This window comes from Mytilus edulis, chromosome 13 (genome assembly GCF_963676685.1).
Source record: "Mytilus edulis chromosome 13, xbMytEdul2.2, whole genome shotgun sequence".
In the NCBI taxonomy this organism is placed as follows: domain Eukaryota; kingdom Metazoa; phylum Mollusca; class Bivalvia; order Mytilida; family Mytilidae; genus Mytilus; species Mytilus edulis.
Genome location: NC_092356.1, coordinates 58,127,890 through 58,151,758, shown reverse-complemented (window position 1 = coordinate 58,151,758; position 23,869 = coordinate 58,127,890). Strand labels below are relative to the sequence as shown.

The following is a 23,869-nucleotide window of genomic DNA, read 5'->3' as shown; positions in this document are numbered from 1 at the left end:
AGTCTGTTTAGGGACGGTGTTCGGGTGCCTTCTGCTGGTTTCTACTTTCAGTAGTTTCCGCCTTACTCTCCTTGTTGATAGCGATCCCAGCCTAGGCGTTCGTGACTACTCGGGTCACTTCACGTAGATAGGGAAAGGTTATAAATATCAACCACACTTTATCGGAAATCCCCTGGTTGTGTCAACAGCTTAAATTTCCCCTTCAGTCATTTTTATTGATTTTTTAATTTTACAATTTTGAGCAAAGTAGGCGGCGGATTTCCTTCAAGTAGACGACGAAAATCGCTGCCTACCGCCTTCTATTGAAAGCCCTGCAAGTTTGAAGTACATGTATTGTTTAATATTTTTGACTAGTATAAAATGCCAGTTTCAGAATGAACATTAATTTAGATGATAGATTATATTTATATACTGTATGTACATTCAGATCGCGACTCTTATAAAGGTACAGCAAGCAGTCATTTGACATCAACCAATGTCCATGCAAGAGCTGTAAATGCAGTCAAGGTCATTAAAAACTTCCGTCATCATGACACTTACCAATAGTGACCGACCACAACAGACCATCATGGGTAATCAAGGTTGTGTAACACCCCCTGGTGGTACATATAGCTAACAATAGGAATGCAAGCATTAACTTCTATAAATTTCACACAAACCAGATATTCTCAATATCCAAATTCATATAAATTTATTATCCAAGGTATTCATGAATTCAGATATGATGCACTATTGATATTCACTGAAACTGATTTTTTTATTAATCCACTTTGCTATTTTTGAATAACTATCCAAGGTATATCATAGAATTCAAATATGATGCACTACATGTATGATATTAATATTCCCAGAAAACTTTGAATTCTCTTAATTCCAAATTATTATTTCAATTTCAAATAAATTAATTATCGAAGGTATTCACTGTCATCAAATAATGTAGTCTTTCTTTCAAATTGTAAGTTTGCTATTTGTACAATGCACAATTTTCTTCTTGTCCAATTTGATATGAAATCCCAACAACATCATGGCATATTGCTGTAAGCCTTATTTGTTATTTCCAACAACAATAAGTCCATTAGTCCACTGTTTCACAATTTACAGCTACAGGTATGCGAGATACTTAGTGTCACATATACATGCTATATGTATTTCCTTTTTTTGCCGGCTTCATAATCTGGCTGGGAATCATGCTAAAACCAATGTGAATTCTACAAACGAAAAAACATAAATTAAGAATAAAGTATTGAAACTTATCTAATATTGTATAATTACATGTATCATGATTATTATTACTTAATAATTCTTTAAATTTATATAGAAGATAATACTCATGTATAAATACTAGAGATCATAATTTTCTTGACAACAAAGTTCTATGATGTACACAAATGAATTTATGAGACTTATACAATTGAATTTATATGTCCTGTATGAGAAGAAGAATAAAACCCTTTTTTGGGGGTTCTATTTCAAAAAAATATGTTCTCTCTTTCTACATTAATGTTTTCTTAAGTGTGTCACTTCATTGAAGGGTTACTGTTTAATTGAGGCTAGCACTATACAAGATTGTTTTAATCAATTATTTAAAGCCAGACAAAGTTATTTCACTGTAAAACATAACAGGTGATTTCTTTGGATCATTTTAATAGGAAATAAATACTACAAAGATGACCAAAAAAAAATGCACTGTTGACTGTCATTTTGTCATTTTGTGTCATGAATGAATAAACCTTTTTTTTTTATGTAAATCATGAAATGTAGAATCTTTGTTCAAGGGTTAACCCTTTCTTTAATTTAAACATTTTTAGCAACCTAAAAAAGCTAGTATTTCTTTCTTATGATTAGCAGTAAACTTTGAGTTTAATTTGACATCTTAAATGTTACCCAGTATACTTTTTACTAATTACAGCTTGTATTAAATAATGCTTTGTAGTTTATTTAACCAGACAACATATTTTCTTTATTTTATATTAGTTATTTACCCATTTTTATGTTGATAAATCAATACTTGGCTGCATGACTTAGACATGTTAGATAAACTTTTAAAACTTTTAATATAATATCCAAAATAAAAGATTATATCCTGTTGTTTCATATTTTTCATAATTTTAAATGATATTTAAAAATTTTAAATGTCCTTTTCAAATTACAATTTGAAAAGGACATTTAAAATTTATTAATATCATTATATAAAATCATCTTCAATACCTATGACATTTTAATTTTCATCCCTCAAGGCAATAAACTCATGAAACTGTTGTGTCTTAATCTGTTTATTACATATAACATGTATATAAGAAGTCCTGATAATTAACTTTTCAGTGTTAACATCCTGATTATTACCTTTTCTAATATCACATTTACATGGTCATGAATTCAGGCTCAGTAAATATATTTTTTAAATTATTTATTTTGAAGTTAAATTAAACATGTAAAACATGTTTAGTATGTTTTAAACCAAATTGATCTGAGCATGGAAGTAATATTTAAATATTACTTCCATGTGAGACATACCATGTAGTTAATTAAGTTAATTTTTGTAATTCAATATCTATAAAATTCATAAAATGCTTAAGTTTAGGCCATGTTTACATAACATAATATGCTTACAAATAGATTTTTTGTATCCTCCCACATACATGACGTACTGAATGTTTCAACATATGAAATTAAATATAAATAAAATATTTTAGTAATTTGGAAAAGGCAAAATACATGTATCTGAAATCAGATGTGATTATACATGATGAAAGGAGATGTGGAATATACATGTATATATCAATGATACAGCAACCAAACAATGAAGTAGTCAAAGTACAATTTAACACATGTAGAAAAATATGACTGTTGAATGGAAAGTCCTTTAACAGTGGAATAAATTAAAAGACACTTGAAATATGTTTAAAAGGAGATGATTGGTATATATATATATATATATATGCAAAAGAGACAGCAGCCCTAAGACCAAAACAAGTTAAAAGGCATAATTGAATTTTGACTAACCATGCTAACCGGGCAAATGTTATATAAAAAGTTAAACTGACAGAGTTCACATGAAAATAAAAAGTTAAGGCCACACTGATTTGATTAATAGTTCTTTTGATTGATAATATAAGACATGCTTTAGAATTATAAAATATATCCATGTTTTGTTAATCATGACTCAGAAATTATTTAAAAAATATACTCAAACATGCTAGTTTCACATTTTACACATAAATATTTACTTTGTTATAATATTCAACTTGAATTTTCTCAATTTAAAAAAAATCCAGTTAGAAATATTTCAAGCAAATTTAGGATGAGTCATGCAGTTTTCAATACATTAACATACAAGTCAGGACAGTAGCCTGTATTTCAGTGGTTGTCGTTTGTTAATGTGTTACATATTTGTTTTTTTATATAAATAAGGCTGTTAGTTTTCTCGTTTGAATTGTTTTTCATTGTCTTATCAGGGCCTTTTATAGCTGACTATGCGGTATGGACTTTGCTCATTGTTGAAGGCCATATGGTGACCTATAGTTGTTAATGGCTGTGTCATCTTGGTCTCTTGTGGACAGTTGTCTCATTGGCAATCATGCAACATCTTCTTTTTTATATACAATATAAATATAGGTTTTGTAGTATAAGGCCATCCGGCAAAATTAAAACCATTGTGAATGCGCCACATCATCATGTAGGGTTAAACACAGTAAGACCATGAACACGGGTGGATCAAGCCATTTAAAAAAAGGGGGTCCCAACCCAGGATAAAAGGGGGGGGTCAAACTAAATGTACCCTTTCAAATGCAATTGATCTTCTAGTCCAAATAATTATGACGTCTTGTGTCGAAGTAAGGCGTCAAAGAAAAAAATTATAATAGCCTTTCAAGACGTCATAATTATTTGGACTATTGATCTTCCAAAAAAAGGGGGGTTACAATCCCGGGAACAATTTTTACAAGCCCAAATTCTTACTTTGCTTTTGAACATGCTACTATATATATACATAGAAAGATGTGTAATATGCACGAGTGAGGTGATATAGAGAAACCAAAATAGAACGTCGATTCATACCTGAAGCATGAGGGTAGGCACGAAATGTGCACATTTTCGCTTCAAAATCGTGGATCCATGATTATTCTGATAGACATGCTTTAAAATATTGTTCATTTATACTCACCGATTGAAATTTCCAGGTTATCCGTTATATTGTATATAGTTTCCCTTGTACATATCTACCATGGCATGTCTACGATTTTTTGTAAAGTTTGCAGACCCGCTATTTCTGCCGACAAGGGTACAATAACGTCATATCGTTTACGGGTGAAGAATATGATTTCCGTTTTTAATAAAACTTGACAGATTTGATTAATTATCGTCGGGAAATGTCCCTAATGGATAGCAATTAAAATTAATCAGCTTTATTATTCTGTATGATATTATATGTCTGTAATCTGTAATCTGTAAACGAGATTCTGCCAATCAAGGCACACCTCCAACTTAGTCATATTCTTTTAAATTTACTTCAGGTACCCCGACGTAGCAATTAATTTGAAATTAAGACAATTAAATCAATCTTCTGCAATAATATTTTAATTCTATTTTTAAACGAAGGCTTTTGGTATAAAACAAGTTATAAAAGACTCTTGAATAGACTGAATAAAAAATACAGATAAACCGTCAAACGCACAAGTCCGTCACAAATGAACAGACATAATTATAATGCCATAAACGGAATACGACAAAAGACATAGAACGATCGCAAATTAAAAAAAAAAAACCAACAACAACATAAGATGAGGGATCATATAAATTATGGGTAATTTCACAACTGTATCATTAATACGTGACACTTAAATAAAATACATTTATCCATAAATCCTGTATCAAACTTTGAGAAGGCACGGATTTGGCTATACTTTTTTGGAATTTTTGGATTATAGCTCTACATCTTTTATATAAGCTTTGGATTTTACATATTTTGGCCACGACCATCACTGAAGAGACATTATTTGTCGAAATGCGCATCTGGTGCAGAAACATTGGTACCGTTAATGTTATTAGACGTGTACACATTGTTTTAACATTCGCAACCGTCACACTAAAATATTTGTATTACATATTTACCGACTGTAACAACCCATGAAATGTTTGTTTTAAACATTTTACGACTGTGGCAACCTTTTAAAAGTTGTAATGAACATTTAATGACTGTAACAACCTTTAAAAAGTTGTAACAAACATTTTACGACTGTTACAACTCTAAAAACATTGTAACAAACATTTTTTGACTGCTTAAACGTCTGAAAAGTTGACACAAACAAATTTCAACTGTCCCAACTATAAAAAGGTTGGGACAAACATTATACAACTGCCACAACTTTTAGAAAGACTGTTATAAATAGTATTTGGCTGTGACAACGCCGTAAACCACTGCAACAGTCCTAAAATTACTGTTGATAGCATTTAATGTTTTTCACAACCCATAAAAGTGTTGGGACAGACATAATTTAACTGTAACAACGAAATAAGGTTGATTTGACAGTCTTCTTCAGTCTTCCACAGACTAAAATAGTCGTACAATGACTGTTACTGGTATGGACAGTTGTTTTTTCGTCCAGTAGTGCAAGTCTTTGTGTCAAAATGTCTATATTGGTTGCTAAGGACAATAAACAACAAAACTAACATATATTGTCATTCTAAAGGTTGTTTCTCCCTCAGCATTGCATCTATAACCTGATTATCAATAGTTTGTGGTATGATTTGTCTTAAAAAAAAAGCAATTCTTTGCTTTGCCAAATGACATAAGGTAGCAATACACAGTTAGGAAAAAAACTTAAAATTGACACTCATAATTTTTAAACATCCTCTTTCCCCTCTTGTCTAGCAAAGAAGGCTTTATATGTGTGTTATGCATGTATATACTTATAGAAAGAGAATCTTCCATAGATTTCACTTCTAATGGTCATAAGGGTGAAATGTAATCCCTCTTGGGTGTAACCATGGCAACAATCTGCATTTCTTAGATACAAAATATAGCAAAAAAGAGGGGTGAACATGTCACAAAAGTCTCCAAAATTTGGTCTATAGGAAAATTTCAATCAATTACAGTGATACCTTTCCTGAATCCATAGGTTTATATCTATCAAGTGGTCCAAAAAAAAATCATATGCTTTTCTGCTCGTTTTCCATAAAATTGAATTGAAAAGATCGAGCGCAAAATCTTTGTTGATAAACACTACAATAATTTATGGACCTATGAACGGTACGGATAGGAAAATACGGACTGTCAATTATATAAATGGCCTATAAAACATGTTAAAAACAATCAAAATGTTCATATAAACCCACTAAGAAGGCTTTATTATTCTTCAATTATCTAAAAATCAATTTTATTGTACAAAAACTTTCATATCTAAAAAATTCACAGGGGCCATAATGCGAAACTAAACTTATAACTGTGTATTGCTACCTAAGATGTTGCCAAATATGTAAAAAAAAATGTCAATCAAAATATGTTTTTTTTTTTTTATTATTCTTATTCACAATCTTATTAAAACACACAAAACTTGTCTCTTGTTTTTCAAAGATACCGACTGAGTCTAATGCGGAGCAAGAAGAGGATTCCAAATGAACGACGTTCCTTAGTTTATAATATTATTTTACCATTCCGTCCATTTGTCCCGTTCTTTTTTATCGCAGTTTCTTTAAAACCACACAACAACATTTCACGAAACTTACATGTAGCATATAACAAGGACAAAGTATGTAGATGTGCATATCGGCAGGAAATTATCATTCCCATTGTTTTTCAATGGGTTACATGTATGTTCCTTTGAACTTTTTGACTGATTGCCCGATTGCAACAGTTTGACATCGCAACTCCTCTAAATCCACACAATTTCATATCATGAAACTATGTAGATAATAAGAACATACTATGTAGATGTGCGTATTGCCAGGCAAAAATGATTCAATATTTTTCTAGAAGTTAATTATGTCCATTTGAACATATAAAATTTTACCGTACTATACTACTGCAACAATTAGTTATCACAACTCCTCCAAATCCACAAAATATGATTTCATGAAACTTTGTAGAATACTTTTGAGTAGAATGAGTTTACGCTGAAGGATGTATACCTCTGAGGAGGCAAACATTTCTGAACTCTTTTTGTTAACATGATTTTTGGGTTTATATTACTTAAAATAACAATTGGTGAAGAAAAAAGTCATATTGTGGTGCACTGTTTTTTCTACGGCCCTTTGGAAATACCCAATTTGGATTGTTTTCCCATTTTTCATCAATTTTTACCTATTTTTGGGCTATTATCGTTCCACAATTAACTCTGTTTTCATACGTTCATTAAGATGAAGTGGACCAATCAGAATAAATTTTACTTAAGGGAATTTGCTTCTCAGTTTCAAAATAATTAACTTTTCAAAACACTAGTTTATATTGATAGGGGATTAATAAAGGAATCAAAAGAGCAAAAAAAATATATAGGTCAATGTGCTTGTTTTCGAGATATTAGCCAAATTTTGACAGAAAAATATTCGCTCTAGACTTTTCATAGCTTAATCATTGACAAGTTTAAGTTCTAAAAATCTATGAAAAAATAATTAAAATTTTATTAGACTTTTACATATCGTTTATCATTATACATGTAAAAGATTTATAAAAAGAAAAATGAGGGTCAATGGGCAAATTTTTTTAACCCATTCAAATGGATAAAACCAGAGGATTCCGAAAATCTGACAAAAATCACAAAACATGACAAGCAAACTTCCTTAAACAATCTATAGGTAGGTGTTAATATAAGAAAGTTTTATCATATTTTGATGCTTTTTTGTGTCAAATTTACCATGCTGTCAATTTTGTAAAATTTGTGATTTTTCTCAGTTTTAAGAACAAAACGCATATTATTTCATTTTTTTTAATGTTACGAAAATTTGATAAAATATATATCTAAGAAGTTTGAAAAGATAAAAATGATATGGGATGTACATAATTCTTGTAAAATCATGTTTCTACACCTCACCCATTTTCTCAAAATTTTGGCTAAAAAGACTACTTGATTGCTCATAAAGTTTGAAAACTAGATTATTCATAAACTATTCATTGCAAGTATAAAATTGTTTCACAAAGTTATGTTTGATTATAATATTTTTTAAAATTCATTGATATTTTACACTTGTATCACATGTTTTGGAAATAATTTTAGAACGGGATTTCAACGAGAGTGAAACGTCAGAAGAATACATCCTTAAAAGTGTTTTTGGTGTTTTCATTATTATTGCTTTATTATGTTGTCGATTGTCTTTGAACTAAAGAATCTCATGATATTTTGTTTGCATAGTGACAATGTTTGGGGATGGAGTATTTAATTTCCTTTCTATACAGTTTGATGGAACATGATATTAATAGCATGTTTCTTCTATAAAATATAGCAAAATTAAGTAAATGTTCTATGCACTATTTTATTACATTATGCGATATAATTTGCTCGGTCAATTTGAAAAAAATCCTGTATCTTGAAAATTACGGCATGTTGGTTGGTTGTATAAGCAATAGCTCCCTCCCCCATATATAAAAATAGGAAGACGTGGTTTGAATACCAATGAGACAACTATCCACCAATGTTCAAGAAACGGATGTATGCAATTATAAGCCTATGTGATGAACTAGTACCAGAGCAGCGAATAGAAATGAATCCGCGAGTTGAAACTGATTAGGAAACATTATTTTAAAAGTCGCAAATATTGGAAATGTGTTGTTGTTCTATCCTTATTCACGGTGACCCCTTTCTAACATTCCAAGGAAAATATTGTATTACGTAAAATCAAATATGTTGAAATTTGTTTTTGTAAAGTATATCAAAACACCGAACTTCAAGTTAACTAAAGATTTGGAAGTCCAATAAAACTAACAAAACCAAACGTTATCAACTATATGAACAAGTGAACACGGACTTCTTTATTTTATTGTTCTTAGATTAGTTACTGTTTAATTAATTTATTGCATATTTCATCGATTGATGATAATTGAACAGTGGTATACTATTGTTGCCCTTATTTGCTTTCCCTTAATGTCAAGTAGGAGTTTGGTGATTTAAAGTTTTCTCAAATTCTCTGGTTTACAGATCGTACTCACCATCATGAAGATCGTAAGTATCGACGGTTTTCTTTTTTATTAGAGTCTGAGTTATCATTCCAGTATTACATAACTGTAAGATGTAAATAATTTATGACTTTTAATGCTTTACATATTAAATTGTTTTATTTAACTTACTGTCGTTGAAACATCATATAAATTTAAAACGGGAACTTATCATAATTCATGTTTAAAGCTCAAACATTACAATGAAATGCACCACTGCATATCATAGATAATTTCTCTTTACAAAGTTTTGTGGAAAAAGGGTGTCCGTTAACATGTTAACAACACCTCGATTTTGGCAAAAACGGTTAACAACAAATGCAAACATTTTTATATCAGCTAACACAGTGGGTTGGAAACAGTTAACAGTTTAAATTTATCTCAGATAACAGTTAACAACACCTTAAAAAAGGCTAAAACAGGTTAGCATAAAAAGGTATTGCCCCCTTTGATTGTGCGTTTAAGAGTTAAATAATCAAGTTTTGTTGTTATAATGAACAAAATATCAAACATAATGAGGGAAATGTGTGACTTGCTTCTATCAAGAAACCTTGTTTTGCATGGCTATCAAGCGTATTTGACATACTAATTTTTTTTGCATATTTGTCACATAATTTATCCCGAAATGATTTATCAAAATAAGTGCATGTGAAAAAGCAGTAAGAAGAAAGATATTGATTACTGTATTGCATTCACGAACAATGAAAAGTTCGACGATTAATCCCCAATATTACCACCCAAACCTAACAGAATACCATTAGAAACTATCAGGATACAATGAGAAACTAACAGGATCCCATCAGAAACTAACAGAATACCATCAGAAACTAACAGGATACCATCAGAAACTTACAGTTCACAGGCAGTGGAAACGTTCATTCATCCGCTGATTTGAAAACTTAATATATTTTACTGTTTAATTCTTGAACCTGTACAATGAATCGTACAAATATATTACAAAATTATAAATATTAAAAATCTTTACACTAGACTTATGGAAGCGTTTAAAGTAATTTATAATTCGTTGAAATTCAAATTTTATTTTTAACTTCAATCCCTGTATCGAGTGGGGATCGTGCTTTTTGATTTTAGTTTTCGTTGTACTGATTTCTGAACGTTTGAATGTCTTTAATTTATTGTTTGTTTAATTGTAGTTTGATTGTCCCTCTGGTATCTTTCGTCCCTCTTTTAAGACGCGTTTGCTTATATGTTTAAATTTGATTTGGATTTCTGGTTGCCTCCTTTTGTACCTTTTCGATCCTTTTCTAAGTCATTTTTTTGTGTTTTAATTATTTAATCAAAATGTAATTCGTTTACTGCAAACACGCTTATATTTCTTGTGAAGTAGCACAGTGTCAATTTGACCAATTTTACATATAACGCAAAAACAGCATCCATTATAGTTAATAAATATTACAACCCTGTCTTAAATGCACTAAAAAATCGGACTTTGATAGGAAGTAACAGTTTATATTTTTAAATTTAGTCAGAGCAACGTGATCTATATTAGACATTGTTTCTCTGTGAACCTCATAAACGATACTTCTTCAAATGTTTACAGCCGTTTCCATTGAGTGTGTAGGTAAAGCTTATATCTTAGGTAGGCTTTCTTGTGAAGTCATTATTAGGTACGGTATACTACCATCCTGTTGAAGTAGTCTAGTCATACAGAAAGATAAATAGGTTATCTGCCGGGCTAGTCCACTCTTAAAGGAACATAGCTTACTTAATATGATAATGACTTCACGGTACAGCTGGCAAACAAGCTAAACAAAGCTATTACCTTGATCTACAAACTCATTGAAATCGGTTGTAAAATGCTAGTTTGTCCTGTCGTTCATTGCCAGACTGTGCCAGCCATCCGTGTGTCAATGGTGGAACATGTCATACTGATGAACACGATTTTGTGTGTACCTGTAAACCAGGCTTTTATGGAACTCATTGTCACCACCATGGTAAGTGATCTAACATAAGATACGGATGACTAGTTAGTCTATAACGTTACTTAACTAAAAGCATAGGTCTATACTACACGAATGAGTTTGGAATAAATGATTTGTGCCTTTAAATTTATTATAAAAAATGTAACAATAAACTTCGAACTCCAGGTCCTTCAGAAAATCACTTTACAAACGAACAACAACAAACTTTCAGAACTAGGGAAAACCAACTTCTTTTTACTATATTTGTCTTAAATACGTAAATTGTTAAAACGTTTAGTTTAAGGAATATAGCTTTTGTCCATGTTTGACTCTCAACTGTTGCCTTTGTGTACTGTCAAGTTTACTGTTAAGTATTTAAGCATTCTTATGTTCTTTTTTTACAGAAACGTATCACCATATATCGTATGGACAACGTAAGTGTCAAATGTCTTTTTTTCTTTTTTTAATTTCCAGTTCAGTGTTATAATCATGATCGAAAGTTGTCAATAATCTTGGACATCACTTATGATGCTTCCTATATTGAATTGTTTTATTTAAATAAATGTCGTTCACAAATCAAAAAACGAACAACTTTTTGGAACTTTTAGTCCTCAACGCTCTTCAACCTTGTACTTGTTTTGGCTTTCGAACTTTGTTTATCTGCGCGTCACTGTGTGGACGAAAAGTGCATCTGGCCTATTAAATTATAGACCTGATACCTATTATTCGTGTGTTTCTCTGTCCTATATGTTCTCCCATTTATTTGTATTGTAGTCTTGTCATGTAATGTTTCCATTTAATGTTATATTTAGCATGCCATAAAAGCGGGAGGTATTAGCTAGCCACAAAACCAGGTTTAAAACACCATTTTGTTTTTAAAATGTCCCGTACCAAGTCAGGAAAATGGCCATTGACATATTGTAGTTTGTTTCTGTGTGTGCTTCATTTTAGTGTTGTGTTTCTGTTGTGTCGTAGTTCTCCTCTTATATTTGATGTGTTTCCCTCAGTTTTAGTTTGTAACCCGGATTGGTTTTTTTTCTCAATACATTTATGAATTTCAAACAGCAGTATACTACTGATTCCTTTATTAAAGAACTAACTCTAAAAAGATACAATGAAATTTCTCTTTACATTTTTTATAGCGCATTTCATATATCCTTTATGTTCTTTGATCACGAGTTTAAGAACTAAAACTATCAAATATGTTTTGCTACAACCTTGTATTATGAACATAATCACAGACATGTGTGGCATGCGTCTATCAATACATCTCGTTTTTTCATTCTTTTCAAGTTATTTTGACATTCTCAATTTTATTTGCATAGTTGTCACACAGTTTATCCCGTAAGAATTTTTCAATTAGCTACCCTTCATTTCAAGTAGATAGTTACGTATTAAATCGTTTTCATATTTCTTGTTTACAGATCATGTAAATCTTGTAAATCGTAAGTGTTGACATTTTTTCCTCATATTTGAGTTTTCATTTGAATAATATATTCCTGTTAGTTATTAATTAATTTTGGACTACATTGTTTATTCATATGCTAATCATATTATCATATTAAATTGTTTGTATCTGACTTACTGTTGTTTATAAATCATAGAACATATATTCGCTCTTCTCATAATGCATGTTCAAACAAGTAAAAACTCGAAAATTACAATGACATGCACTGTATATTATTTATAATTTGCTCAACAAAATTGGTTAAAGCGCATTCCATATATCGTTTATGTTCTTTGATCACAAGTTTGAAAATTAAAACTATAATAAGCAGTTGATTTTTGTTGTATATTTAATAACAATAAATGTTAAAAAACGTTACACTGGAAATGTAAAAACGTTTGAAGTAATTTATAATTCGTTAAAATGTAAATTATTTGTAAACTTCAACCCCTGTTTCGGGTGGGGATCGTGCAACTTTATTTTAGTTTTCCTTGAACTGATTTCAAAACTGTTGTATGTCTTTTAGGTGTATTTGCCAACCTGTTGGTGTTTTTTTTTTTTTTTTTTTTTTTTTTTTTTTGTACATTTTCCTTTTTTAGTATAAGTTTAGCATTTTAATCGTTCAATTAAAATGATGAATTCGAACCCCGCTTGTGCCGGTGCACATGACTCTAATCTTTATTGACAAGGATTGTTAGTTTTCCTATCGAAGGTCGGTGGTATTCTCCGGCACTCCGGCTTCCTCTACCAATATAAACTGGCCGCCACGAAATAGCCTAAATGTGTTGCTTAAAAAAAATGTGTTAAAACACCAAAAATAAATAAATGTAATCAAAATGTTATTCGTTTACTGCCAACACGTTTATGAGTCTTGTCAAGTAGTGTCAATTTGACCAATTTTACAAATAACGCAAAAATAGGATACATTATAGTTAATAATTATCACAAACCTCTCTTAAATGCACTATAAAATCGAACATTTATTGGAGGTAGCTGTCCACTATTTTATATTGAGACACAACAAAAAAAAACGTGATCTATATTCTACAGTTTATTTCCCTCGGAATTCATAACGGATACTTCTTCCAATGCTTAAAATACTAAATTGCCATGTTGTTTATTGTCAGATTGTGCTGGCAAACCGTGTAATAATGGTGGAACATGCCATAATGAGGAACACAATTTTGTGTGTACCTGTCCACCAGGCTTTAAAGGAACTCACTGTCATCAAGGTAATGGTCTAATCCCTAAAAAAAATCACGAGAATACTGAACTCCGAGGAAAATTCATAACGGAAAGTGCCTAATCAAATTGCAAAGTCAAATGATAAAACATATAAAACGAATGGACCACAACCGTAACATTTCTGACTTTGTACCTGCGTTATGTTAGATATAGGCGCCCGGTAAACATCTTACGTTATTTAACCAAAATCGTCGGCCTTTATTACATGTATGGTTAAATTTAACATTTCCAAATTAACCTGCATGTCATAACTATGATAATTGTTATTATGACTTAGCAACATGAACTCCACCAAACACGGGGTATGTGCAAGATGCTCCTCGGAGATACGTTGATCCTTCTCTATGTTCGGAGTTACATTACTTTTTCATGTGTTGTAGAGTTTTATCAACGTTTTCCATGATGAATAAAAGACGAGATTGTTACCTTATTTTCAAAACAGCAATTGATAAAATAAATTAAAAGCACAATAAGATTTAGAACAAATAAACATGGATCCCTTTGAAACAAAGAAGAGCGATATATGTGCTCCGGAGGTGTAAGCAGATACTGCTCTTTATTAAGAACTCTTTATATGCTCATGCATGTACAATATCTTGAATAAGTGTAACTCAGTAGGTCACAATCAAGGAAAAGAGGACGCGATTGAGGTAACAACATATCCGTCGTTATCTATGAAACACACACTAAGTATTCAATAACAATCAACCAACTCGACATGGTAACCGTAAGGAAAACTTACTGACAGAAACAGCAAGTAATTGTTGAGGGCGAATGTTAGACAGAACTATCGTACGAACATTGTTACCCTTGAAGCGTTCGAACATCTTATACATTAAATATTATACCCAATCTGAAGGTAATGTTTTTCAAATCATTATTAATTTCATTGTGAACTTTAAAACAGGAATATGATAAACAAAAAACGCACATGTAAATAAATAAACTAAAACCGCCATGAAATTTATTCTGAAATCATTTCCGGTTTCATTCCTATGTTTTTCGGCCATATTCATTTAAAAAATATGCTTTCAAGTTTTGGATTGCGGGTGTCACCATGGAAAGTGTTTTCAAGGTGCTCTTCATCGCTACCACTGTAAATGTGACGCCGGATATACTGGAGCAAAGTGTGAAACCGGTAAGATCAGCATGTAGTGTTTCATTTTATAGGGTTAGTGTTTTGTGTAAATACTTTTTTTCTATTATACATGTACACGTAATAGGTATTTAGTTTTACAGTTTTGGTTAAATTTGCTCTAGAAAGGTTTTGTTCCGAATAATGTACTCATCACGTCGGCAACTGACGTGAACAAGTTGTCAATTGACGGGACCATTTGTTTTGCCCTAACACATTTAGTTCCTATTTCAGTAATTACTTAACCTTATTCTGAAAAACAAAAAATAAACTGTATACAAAATATATATTAATGAATTTACTAAAAGCGTATATTGGAATTGCAGAAAAAGTCCGTTAATAATATTGAATAAAACGAAACGATGCAAATGACATGACTGAATAAGCGCGCAATGTTTTTATCATTTGTTTCTTACTAACGTTTGCAAAGTTAACCTAAACTTTGACAAACTATGCACTCGCTAAAAATGCGTCTATAGTTTGTCCTTCGTCGTTTGCTAGTACACACGCTACATTTGTTTCTAACTTCAGCCTGATAAAACGATGTATTTGTTTAAACTTTTATAATAAGTCTGTTTTTAACAACATTTCCATGCATTATTCAAAGTTAAACAGGGTCAGTTAACACGGATTAAACGATGAATTATTTTCTACTCTTGTAGCGTTTAGTAAACGACAACAAACGGCACACAACGTTCATGAACTGTTGGTAATTAGTTATCAAAAGTACCAGGATTATAATTTAGTACGCCAGACGCGCGTTTCGTCTACATAAGACTCATCAGTGACGCTCATATCAAAATAGTTATAAAGCCAAACAATACAAAATTAAAGAGCATAGAGGATCCAAAATTCCCAAAAGATGTGCCAAATACGGCTAAGGTAATCTATTCCTGGGACAAGAAAATCCTTAGTTTTTCGAAAAATTCAAAGTTTTGTATCAGGAATTTTATAAAAATTATCACATTATTGATATTTATGTCAACACCGAAGTGCTGACTACTGGGCTGGTGATACCCTCGGAGACGAAACGTCCACCAGCAGTGGCATGACAGAAATGCACCCTTAAACTCGAGTAATAATATATTACATTAACAAATTGCTTCAAAAAGAGATACAGGTATTTTGCGAAAGAAAAAAATTGAAACACAAATTTTATTTATTCTTCTTATATATATTCAATATCAATCATATTTTCATTATTATTCTTTACTTATCTAATATGTCTGTTTTATATTACAGTCACTGTAATAAATCGTAAGTAAAGCTACAACACAACTGGATTGTATCGCTCTTTTAATAGAAATTGGCAGATATTTAGGCGAACAATTGAGATTATTGAACCCTGCTAATATATAAACCTTTTGCATACATAAAATATTTTACATTTTGTGCCTAAATGTTTGTCATAATCTTTCAAGCTATTTGATTACGTAATAGATTAAAATAACAGTTGTGGCTACATGTGTGAACTTTCTGTAGAACAAAGCACGTTTTGACTCTTTAGTGTTTTTGTTACCCGTGAATTTCCCATTGGTTTATTTTACTTTGTCTGTCGTGTTATCCGTTTATAACAGGCGGTTTCCTTTTTCAATTTACTTACTTATTTTTTGTCAATTTTTATTGCTGTTTTCCCTAATATAATCACAATTGAATACTTTATTAGTATGATATCTCTGTTAAAACACTTTAAAGCAATTAGTGACCTCTTCAACACTGTATTATCGACAAGTTAATTAATTGAATAGCAAACAATGTACCTTCTCTAAATCTCTTCACTCATCCGCCTTTTTAAACAAGATTAAAAAGAATCTTTTATATATCTTAATATGTACAATGCATAAGAATATACTAGTATACTATATGTAACAATCAATGTGCATACAACGTGTACAGTTATGACGGAATGAGAAGACTGAGTGTTTCCCTCAAAGTACAAAATAAAAGCTAATAATATTATATGTAAATAATATACAAAAGGAAAGTAATGATGGTATGTAAATTAAGGTGACGGCAATGTTCGTTATAAAAATATATCTACAGTCATACCTTTATTTTAGATCAAAAGAAGTTTTGTTATTATGATTTGTTCACCTGTATTAATTGAATATTTGAAAGTTAATTAGAAGTTGACTGCAGATAAAACGTACCATCTATACTATTAAACGAAGACCTCATTTTGTGTGTCGCTTCTCTTCCGTCCACAATAAATTAATCAGCGTGCTTCTGTGTCCTATAGGTAACATGCATAGTCGTATTTGTCATCCATTCTTATGATTATCCGGATCGAGTTATTTTGGGAGAAAAACGACAAAAAAGGTGTCCGGATATTGATCCGTCATTTGACTGACTTTAAGTTATAGACAGGTTTTCCGGTTTTAAACATGCACAAGTACAACCAATCGTACGATTGATAACAAAAAATGAAAAACATAAATAAGCCAATCAGACCGTTCTCCATATCATGGTTTTTAATCTCAAGAACCACAACTATTATACCTCTTAGAGAGGACAATTTATCTCCATGCATAAACTACAATTATACTACTATTGTAAACTACAATTATACTACTATGATGTAGAACTATATATAGAGACTCTCTGTATTCTGTCTACTGTTTTCGTTGAAATGACTATTTAAGGGGTCATACCAGTTGAATATATATTGAAATAAGTAAAACATGTAAAAAAAAAAGAATGTGTCCATTGCACACGGATGCCAAATCGTCACTAGCATTTTCTACTTTCAGTGGACCGTGAAATGGGGTAAAATCTCTAATTTGGCATTACAAATGAGAAAGAGTATATCATAGGGAATATAATTATTTACTAAGTTTCGAACTGATTGGACATTAACTTGATCAAAAACTACCTCGACCAAAAAGTTTAACCTGAAGACGGACGGACGGACGAACGAACGAACGAACAGACGCACATACTAGAAAACATAATGCCCTTAAATGGAGTATAAACATTTATTGTTGAAAGTGAAAGTAGTGATTTGGCCAAAATGAAAGTAGGATACAGATTTGAAGGAGGCCGGACTTTTTCGGGACGTCGGGATCGGGTGTTTTTAAGCTCGGGATTTTGGGATTGATCCTTACGTGATCTTGGAATATTTTTTTCGAATTTCGGGATGTCGGGATATGAATTTCTTTAAATTCGGCACCTCGGAGTTTCATGTCTTAAAGTGAAGAATTTCGGGATCGGGACTCCTCCTACCCGTGACTCCTTCAAATTAGCCTTCGTCATTTATACAAGATTTAAATCCTACCATTGACATGTTAATACACGTGATAGGGCTCTCAAAAGAAAACGCACTCATGAATTGTCCTTGAAGCATATTTAATTTTATTAGAATAATAATGGTATATATAAGCAGTTGCACTGATTTATTTCATGTTTGAAAGGGTGCAAATTTTTAATTTGATTAATTTGATTGACTTACCGAAAATGCATTGTAGCAAAGAGGAAGAATAATTGTGGTCTGAGGCCAGAAACATAAAAATAATTGAATTTAACAGAAAGGAAAAAGATAACGGACTTTGGAAAAAAGTGAGAGGGCTTTTGATACCTTTTATGAAATTCTCCAGACATAATATTTTTTGCAAAAAATCATCCTACAACAGTTTACAACTGTGTATGCCCGATAATTCGCGGGTGAGATCTAGTTAATTTTTAATTTGAGTGTAATAAGACGTACATAATGTTAAACTTAAAAGTTTTGGTCACGTTTCTAAAATATAATGGTAGTAAAGAGTGTAAATCGTGTTGATTTTTGTACCATATCATAAAGTAACAACTAATAATGTCATAAATAATATTTGAAATGAAAAAAACAAATGTTTCAAGCTTTTCTAAAGTTGTACCCTCGAGTCTTCTTAATAAGGGATATACAAATATGAAGAGCTCAAATAACATAGAAGTTGACAATTATAGGTCACGGTACGGCCGTCAACAATGATCAAATCTAATACCGTATATAGACAGCTTTAAAATGCCGACTGTGACATTTTCCGTAATCTGCTTCATGTTTATCTAATTAAAAAAGTCTGTATCACTGATATAGAATTAATTACTAGATATAAGAAGATGTGATATGAATGCCAATGAGACAACCCTCTATCCATGCTACTATTTGTAAAAGTAAACAAAATTCAGTTCATGAGTATAGAAAAAAAGACACAATTTTCTCATACTTTGCTAAAATTAAGATTTTACAATGCTTTAAAAAAATATGATATAAAGTATGGATTACCGTGCTATTTTTCAAGGTACGGATTGTTCAAAATTGCTAAAATTTTCTTAGATTGTTCATGAAAAACACATTTTGTGCATAAAAAGAAATATATGATACAGAATTTTGAAATAAAATAAGTGAAAATAGGTTATATAATATTTTTTAAGAAAATAAAAATAAAATGGTGTCACTGAACTTGTTTTCTTGCTACAAGTAAAAAACCGAAAATTCCTAATATGTGCAGTATAAATTTTGTACTAAAGGAGTTATCTCCCCTGAAATGGCTTATTTGTAAAACATTTTCGATAAATCAATGAATACCTAACTCTTTTTTCTATAAATAAACATTGTAACCAATAGATTGCAAATCTGTCTCCAAATGTTTAGATTTTGGCAAATAGCTAGACCGTTTATTTACTGTGATTGTGCAATTTAAAATGGCGCTATACTCCTAAACTACCTTGTACAAAGCCAGTCAAGGTCGTTAAAAGCATCCACTTGTTGTAACTACCATAAATTAAATGATTTAATGCCCAATAAGGCGCAACTCAGGGCCGATCGTGCAAGGGCTGTATAGCAGTCAAGGTTGGTTGAAACTTCCATTTGTTGGCCTACCTTAATATAACATTTAGAATGTTAAGGAAAAGAAGTAAAAATGAGCCGATATGACCAAGTTTGAACGGGTGTATGACCGAAACGGCATAAGGTTGAACGGTTTAATGGCGGAAACGTCTCAAAAGAACGGCAAAATACCAATGTCCAGTACGTTGTAAGTAAAATTGTTAAAGATATTATAGGGAACTGCAAACTTTTTTGAGTCGAAAATAACTGAAAATTCCATTGCGAAAAAATACGAAAGACAAAAATACAGGTAGGACACCAACTGTAAAAAAAAGCAAATCAACAAAACAGTCGAAGGTGTTTATGTTTACTGTTTATAAAATGTTGAAATTGTCAATACTATAATATTAGCAAAAATAGATTTAACAAAACTTGTGAAACTGAAATCTGAAACTTTCTGATGGGGAAAAATGAAATACAAAATCGACTTTCGCATTGTTTTACAAAGTCCTAAGCATGTTACAATTTCCAAAAACAAATTATATGGTGTACTCTTGTGATGTGAATATTCTATATAGAAGTATTGAACTCTTTAAAAATCTGTTAGTGCACGTTCAAAAATTAGTAAAGATTAATATATATTTGTAAAGTCGATATCTTTTTTTGTATTATTTTCTATAAAATGTAAGAAAAGGTCGTCTCATATTTTGTGCAGGTATTTGCAGTCTGTTCGATCTATTCACATTCAATGTTACATTTTAACATCATAAGCGGTCCGTTTTAATGTGCCTCTTAACATAATTTTAAAAATCTTTGCTGAATATCAAAACGTTCATTCTGAATATTTTCCTTGAACTTCCGTGACCTTGCCGCATATATGTATATTTAAGTATAATAAGCCTGTTTCAGAGAGAAAAAAAGCCAATAGAAAAAAAAAATTGAAGTCAGTTCTTCAGAAATATTCCCGAATAGCAAACATTTGAAACAATTTTACATCAAGCTCTTATATATTTTGCTGTAGTCGTTAGATATCAAAAGGAGAAACGGTAACACTTAATGGAAGTTTTGTTTTTATTCAAATTTTTTTAAAATTTTTACCAGATCGTTTTCTCGTGAATTTATGATTGGTAAGGGCCTTGCCGGTACAAGCAATAAAAAGACCCAGTTTTTAGTCTTTTCAAGGGAGGTAATATGATGTCACTTGTTTTTAAACCATGGTGACACATGACATAAATTATATCTTTCTAATGTGAGGAATACTGTAGTAATAATGAAGGTTGAGTATCCTTGAAGCAAATAATAGATAAAGCTACACATAGTTGTAGACGATATAAAATTAAAAAATAACATTTTCATTCCTATATTTTACCATAGACTGTCATGGTTCACCCTGTGCCCATGGTCTTTGTTTAAATCTAGCCACTGGCTTCATGTGTTTTTGTTATCATGGGTATACCGGTTTGACGTGTAAAAACAGTAAGTATTCATCGTAATGTGTGTTTTTAATTAAACAATCTATTGACATACATTATTCAATTGGATTTTTCGACAGATCTAAATACATGCATAAATTAAAAAGTATAAAAAAGAGATGTGGTACGATTGCCAATGAGACAACTGTCCACAAGGGACCAAAATGACACAGACATTAACAACTATAGGTCACCGTACGGCCTTCTACAATGGGCAACGCATATACCGCATAGTCCCTTATAAAAGGCCCCGATATTACAATGTAAAACAATTCAAACGAGAAAACTAACGGCCTTATTTATAGGTTATAAGGTTTATTTAGAGTCAGTATAGTAAACAAATAAGGACATAACATAAGCTCAACTGAGCTGTTAACCAACCGAATGGCATTTTTCAAAAAACATGAGACATCATTGGATGATATTATATTCTGAGAGAGGAAGAAAGTAAGAAATCGTGGGAATTTGTAGCTATATTAAAGATAACACAAAAATATCGAAACGATATGTAAATAAACTCATCATAAATACCAGGACCAAATTTAGTATATACGCCACACGCGCGTTTCGTCTACAAAAGACTCACCAGTGACGCTCGAATCCAAAAAATTTAAAAAGGCCAAATAAAGTACGAAGTTGAAGAGCATTGAGGACCAAAATTCTTAAAAGTTTTGCCAAATACAGCTAAGGTAATCAATGTGTTTACATCTGAAAGGCACTGAATCAGTAAATTCTTCTAAGAAATTGAAGTAAAGTTTAAATCAACAAATGATTAAATAAAAAGTTGACCAATAAATCGTTTAAATGCGTTGGATTGAAATGTTAATTGGTACTTTGAAAACCAATTTACATATTCCATCTTTCGTTCAGAAATATATGGTAAGTGACAGTTCTTATATTTGATAATATGCATTGTTGGTCTTTTGTGGATAGTTGTCTCATTCCAATCATACCACATCTTCTTTTTTATATTGTCCATACTTATATCATTCTACATTTAGAATTCATATCTGACAAATAAATATAGTACTAGACAAAATTCAAAAGAAGTTATATAACCTTGTTATTTCACTTTTTAATTAACATGAATTTAAGGTGTACAAGTAGACAATACAACAATCTGACTGAGAGAAAACAAACAATAGTTCATACCACCACAATTTTGATGAGACGTAAAACATCTGTTACATTTGTACAGATTTGATATTGGAGAATTCAGATTTTCTTTGTTGATTAAAGCAAAATTACATATCATGATCGTTACAAGTAGCCAGTTAATTTGTAGTTATGGGATATTTGTTTTATTTCAGCTATTGCAGTTGATCGTAAGTATCAACCTTTCTGTCTTTATCAATACCAGAATAACGGTCATAATATTTTTGTAATTCTATAAGTATTATAACTGTTATGACAAGCTTGATAAATATTGATACTTAACACGCTGATTACATTTGTTGCTTGCAACTACTGCCATATACACATACATTAGATTTTGGTGGTCCTTGAGGTGACTTGTCTCTCTGCTTGTCCTTTAAATTATCAAGGGTACAAATTTCATTGTATACAAATTGTTTAAACAGTGTGATAACGACAAAATACAATTTGCTTCGTCTATGCAACCATTAAGCGAGTTTGAATACATCAAGGATTATAGAAGGTGTAGGTGTTTAAGTTTTTTACGTTCATTAGTTTATACATTTTTTTTAGGTTTTAAGAGGCAGCACGATAATGCAAAACAGCTTGCAAAACTAGATTAGATTGTTTTCAGTATGTAAAATGTGTTTTCAAGAAAATCTGTTGTTTTTGTTTTTATATATTGGATCTTTTTTTTCGTAGATTGCAGTATCAATCGTTGTGTTCATGGAAAGTGTATAAGTTCCTTACATGGATTCACATGTCAATGTGACAGAGGTTTTACTGGAAGTACATGTAGCATAGGTATTATTGGCTTTAGTGATTTTTAAAAATGAATCATATTAAGTAAATCAAGTTTCGTACATTTCTATACAGAACTGTAATTTTGACCCAAAAAAACGCTATATTTGTATAGATTGGATAATAAGGAATTATGATTTTCTTCGGATTTATAATTTCTGAGGAAAAGTATTTTGACTATTTTTTACAATTGTTAGTGATTCGATTTACAAAGCCGTTTTCTTAATGAGTCCAATAGAAGATTATGTTTGACATTTAAAAGTAATGTTTTAGCAACCATTAAAAAACATATGAACATTCGTTATGAGTGAGGTTATTTAGTACATATTTGATGTAATAAGAATGTTTCAACTTATCACTACCCTAAATGATTAGTCGAATTCAACATGCATATGGAACATGTGGAGACACTTGGACTCCTGATGGATACTGTAAAAAATCATTATTTCAAATAGATATTTAATTATCTTGTTAAAAGAAAATAATTCTTTGTTGATTAAATGAAATAAACATTTCATGATCAAGTAGCCAGTTAATTTGGAGTTCTGGGATATTTATTTTATTTCAGCTATTGCAGTTAATCGTAAGTATCAACCTTTTGTCTTGATCAATACCAGAATAACGCGCATAATATTTTTGAAATTCTATGAGCCTTTTAACTTGTAATGACAAGCTTAGTCAATATTGACTCTTAACACGCTGATTACGTATGTTGCTTGTAACTCCTGCCATATACACATAAATTTAATTTTTAGTGATCCCTTGGGTGA

General features: G+C 31.0%; 1 protein-coding gene and 1 long non-coding RNA gene across 3 annotated transcripts in view; one reads left to right on the top strand and one right to left on the bottom strand.

Moving 5' to 3' along the window:
- Positions 1 to 23,869, top strand: part of LOC139500434 (fibropellin-1-like) — a 51,742-nt gene that overhangs the window by 14,360 nt on the left and 13,513 nt on the right. Inside the window, exons 5-15 of the mRNA XM_071289173.1 lie at positions 9,126 to 9,149; positions 10,990 to 11,097; positions 11,469 to 11,498; positions 12,489 to 12,509; positions 13,639 to 13,743; positions 14,793 to 14,894; positions 16,134 to 16,148; positions 21,067 to 21,168; positions 22,475 to 22,489; positions 23,001 to 23,102; positions 23,668 to 23,682. Of these exons, the coding sequence (XP_071145274.1) occupies positions 9,126 to 9,149; positions 10,990 to 11,097; positions 11,469 to 11,498; positions 12,489 to 12,509; positions 13,639 to 13,743; positions 14,793 to 14,894; positions 16,134 to 16,148; positions 21,067 to 21,168; positions 22,475 to 22,489; positions 23,001 to 23,102; positions 23,668 to 23,682 (639 nt within the window). The remainder of the gene's footprint in view (positions 1 to 9,125; positions 9,150 to 10,989; positions 11,098 to 11,468; positions 11,499 to 12,488; positions 12,510 to 13,638; positions 13,744 to 14,792; positions 14,895 to 16,133; positions 16,149 to 21,066; positions 21,169 to 22,474; positions 22,490 to 23,000; positions 23,103 to 23,667; positions 23,683 to 23,869) is intronic.
- LOC139502160 (uncharacterized) lies at positions 319 to 5,608 on the bottom strand. 2 transcript variants are annotated; one of them, XR_011658742.1, is made up of 2 exons: positions 4,163 to 5,608; positions 319 to 1,208 (listed from the first exon to the last, which is right to left on the bottom strand). It is a non-coding gene; the product is annotated as an uncharacterized lncRNA (long non-coding RNA). The 2 variants fall into 2 exon arrangements; XR_011658743.1 differs by lacking the exon at positions 4,163 to 5,608 and adding an exon at positions 2,611 to 3,136.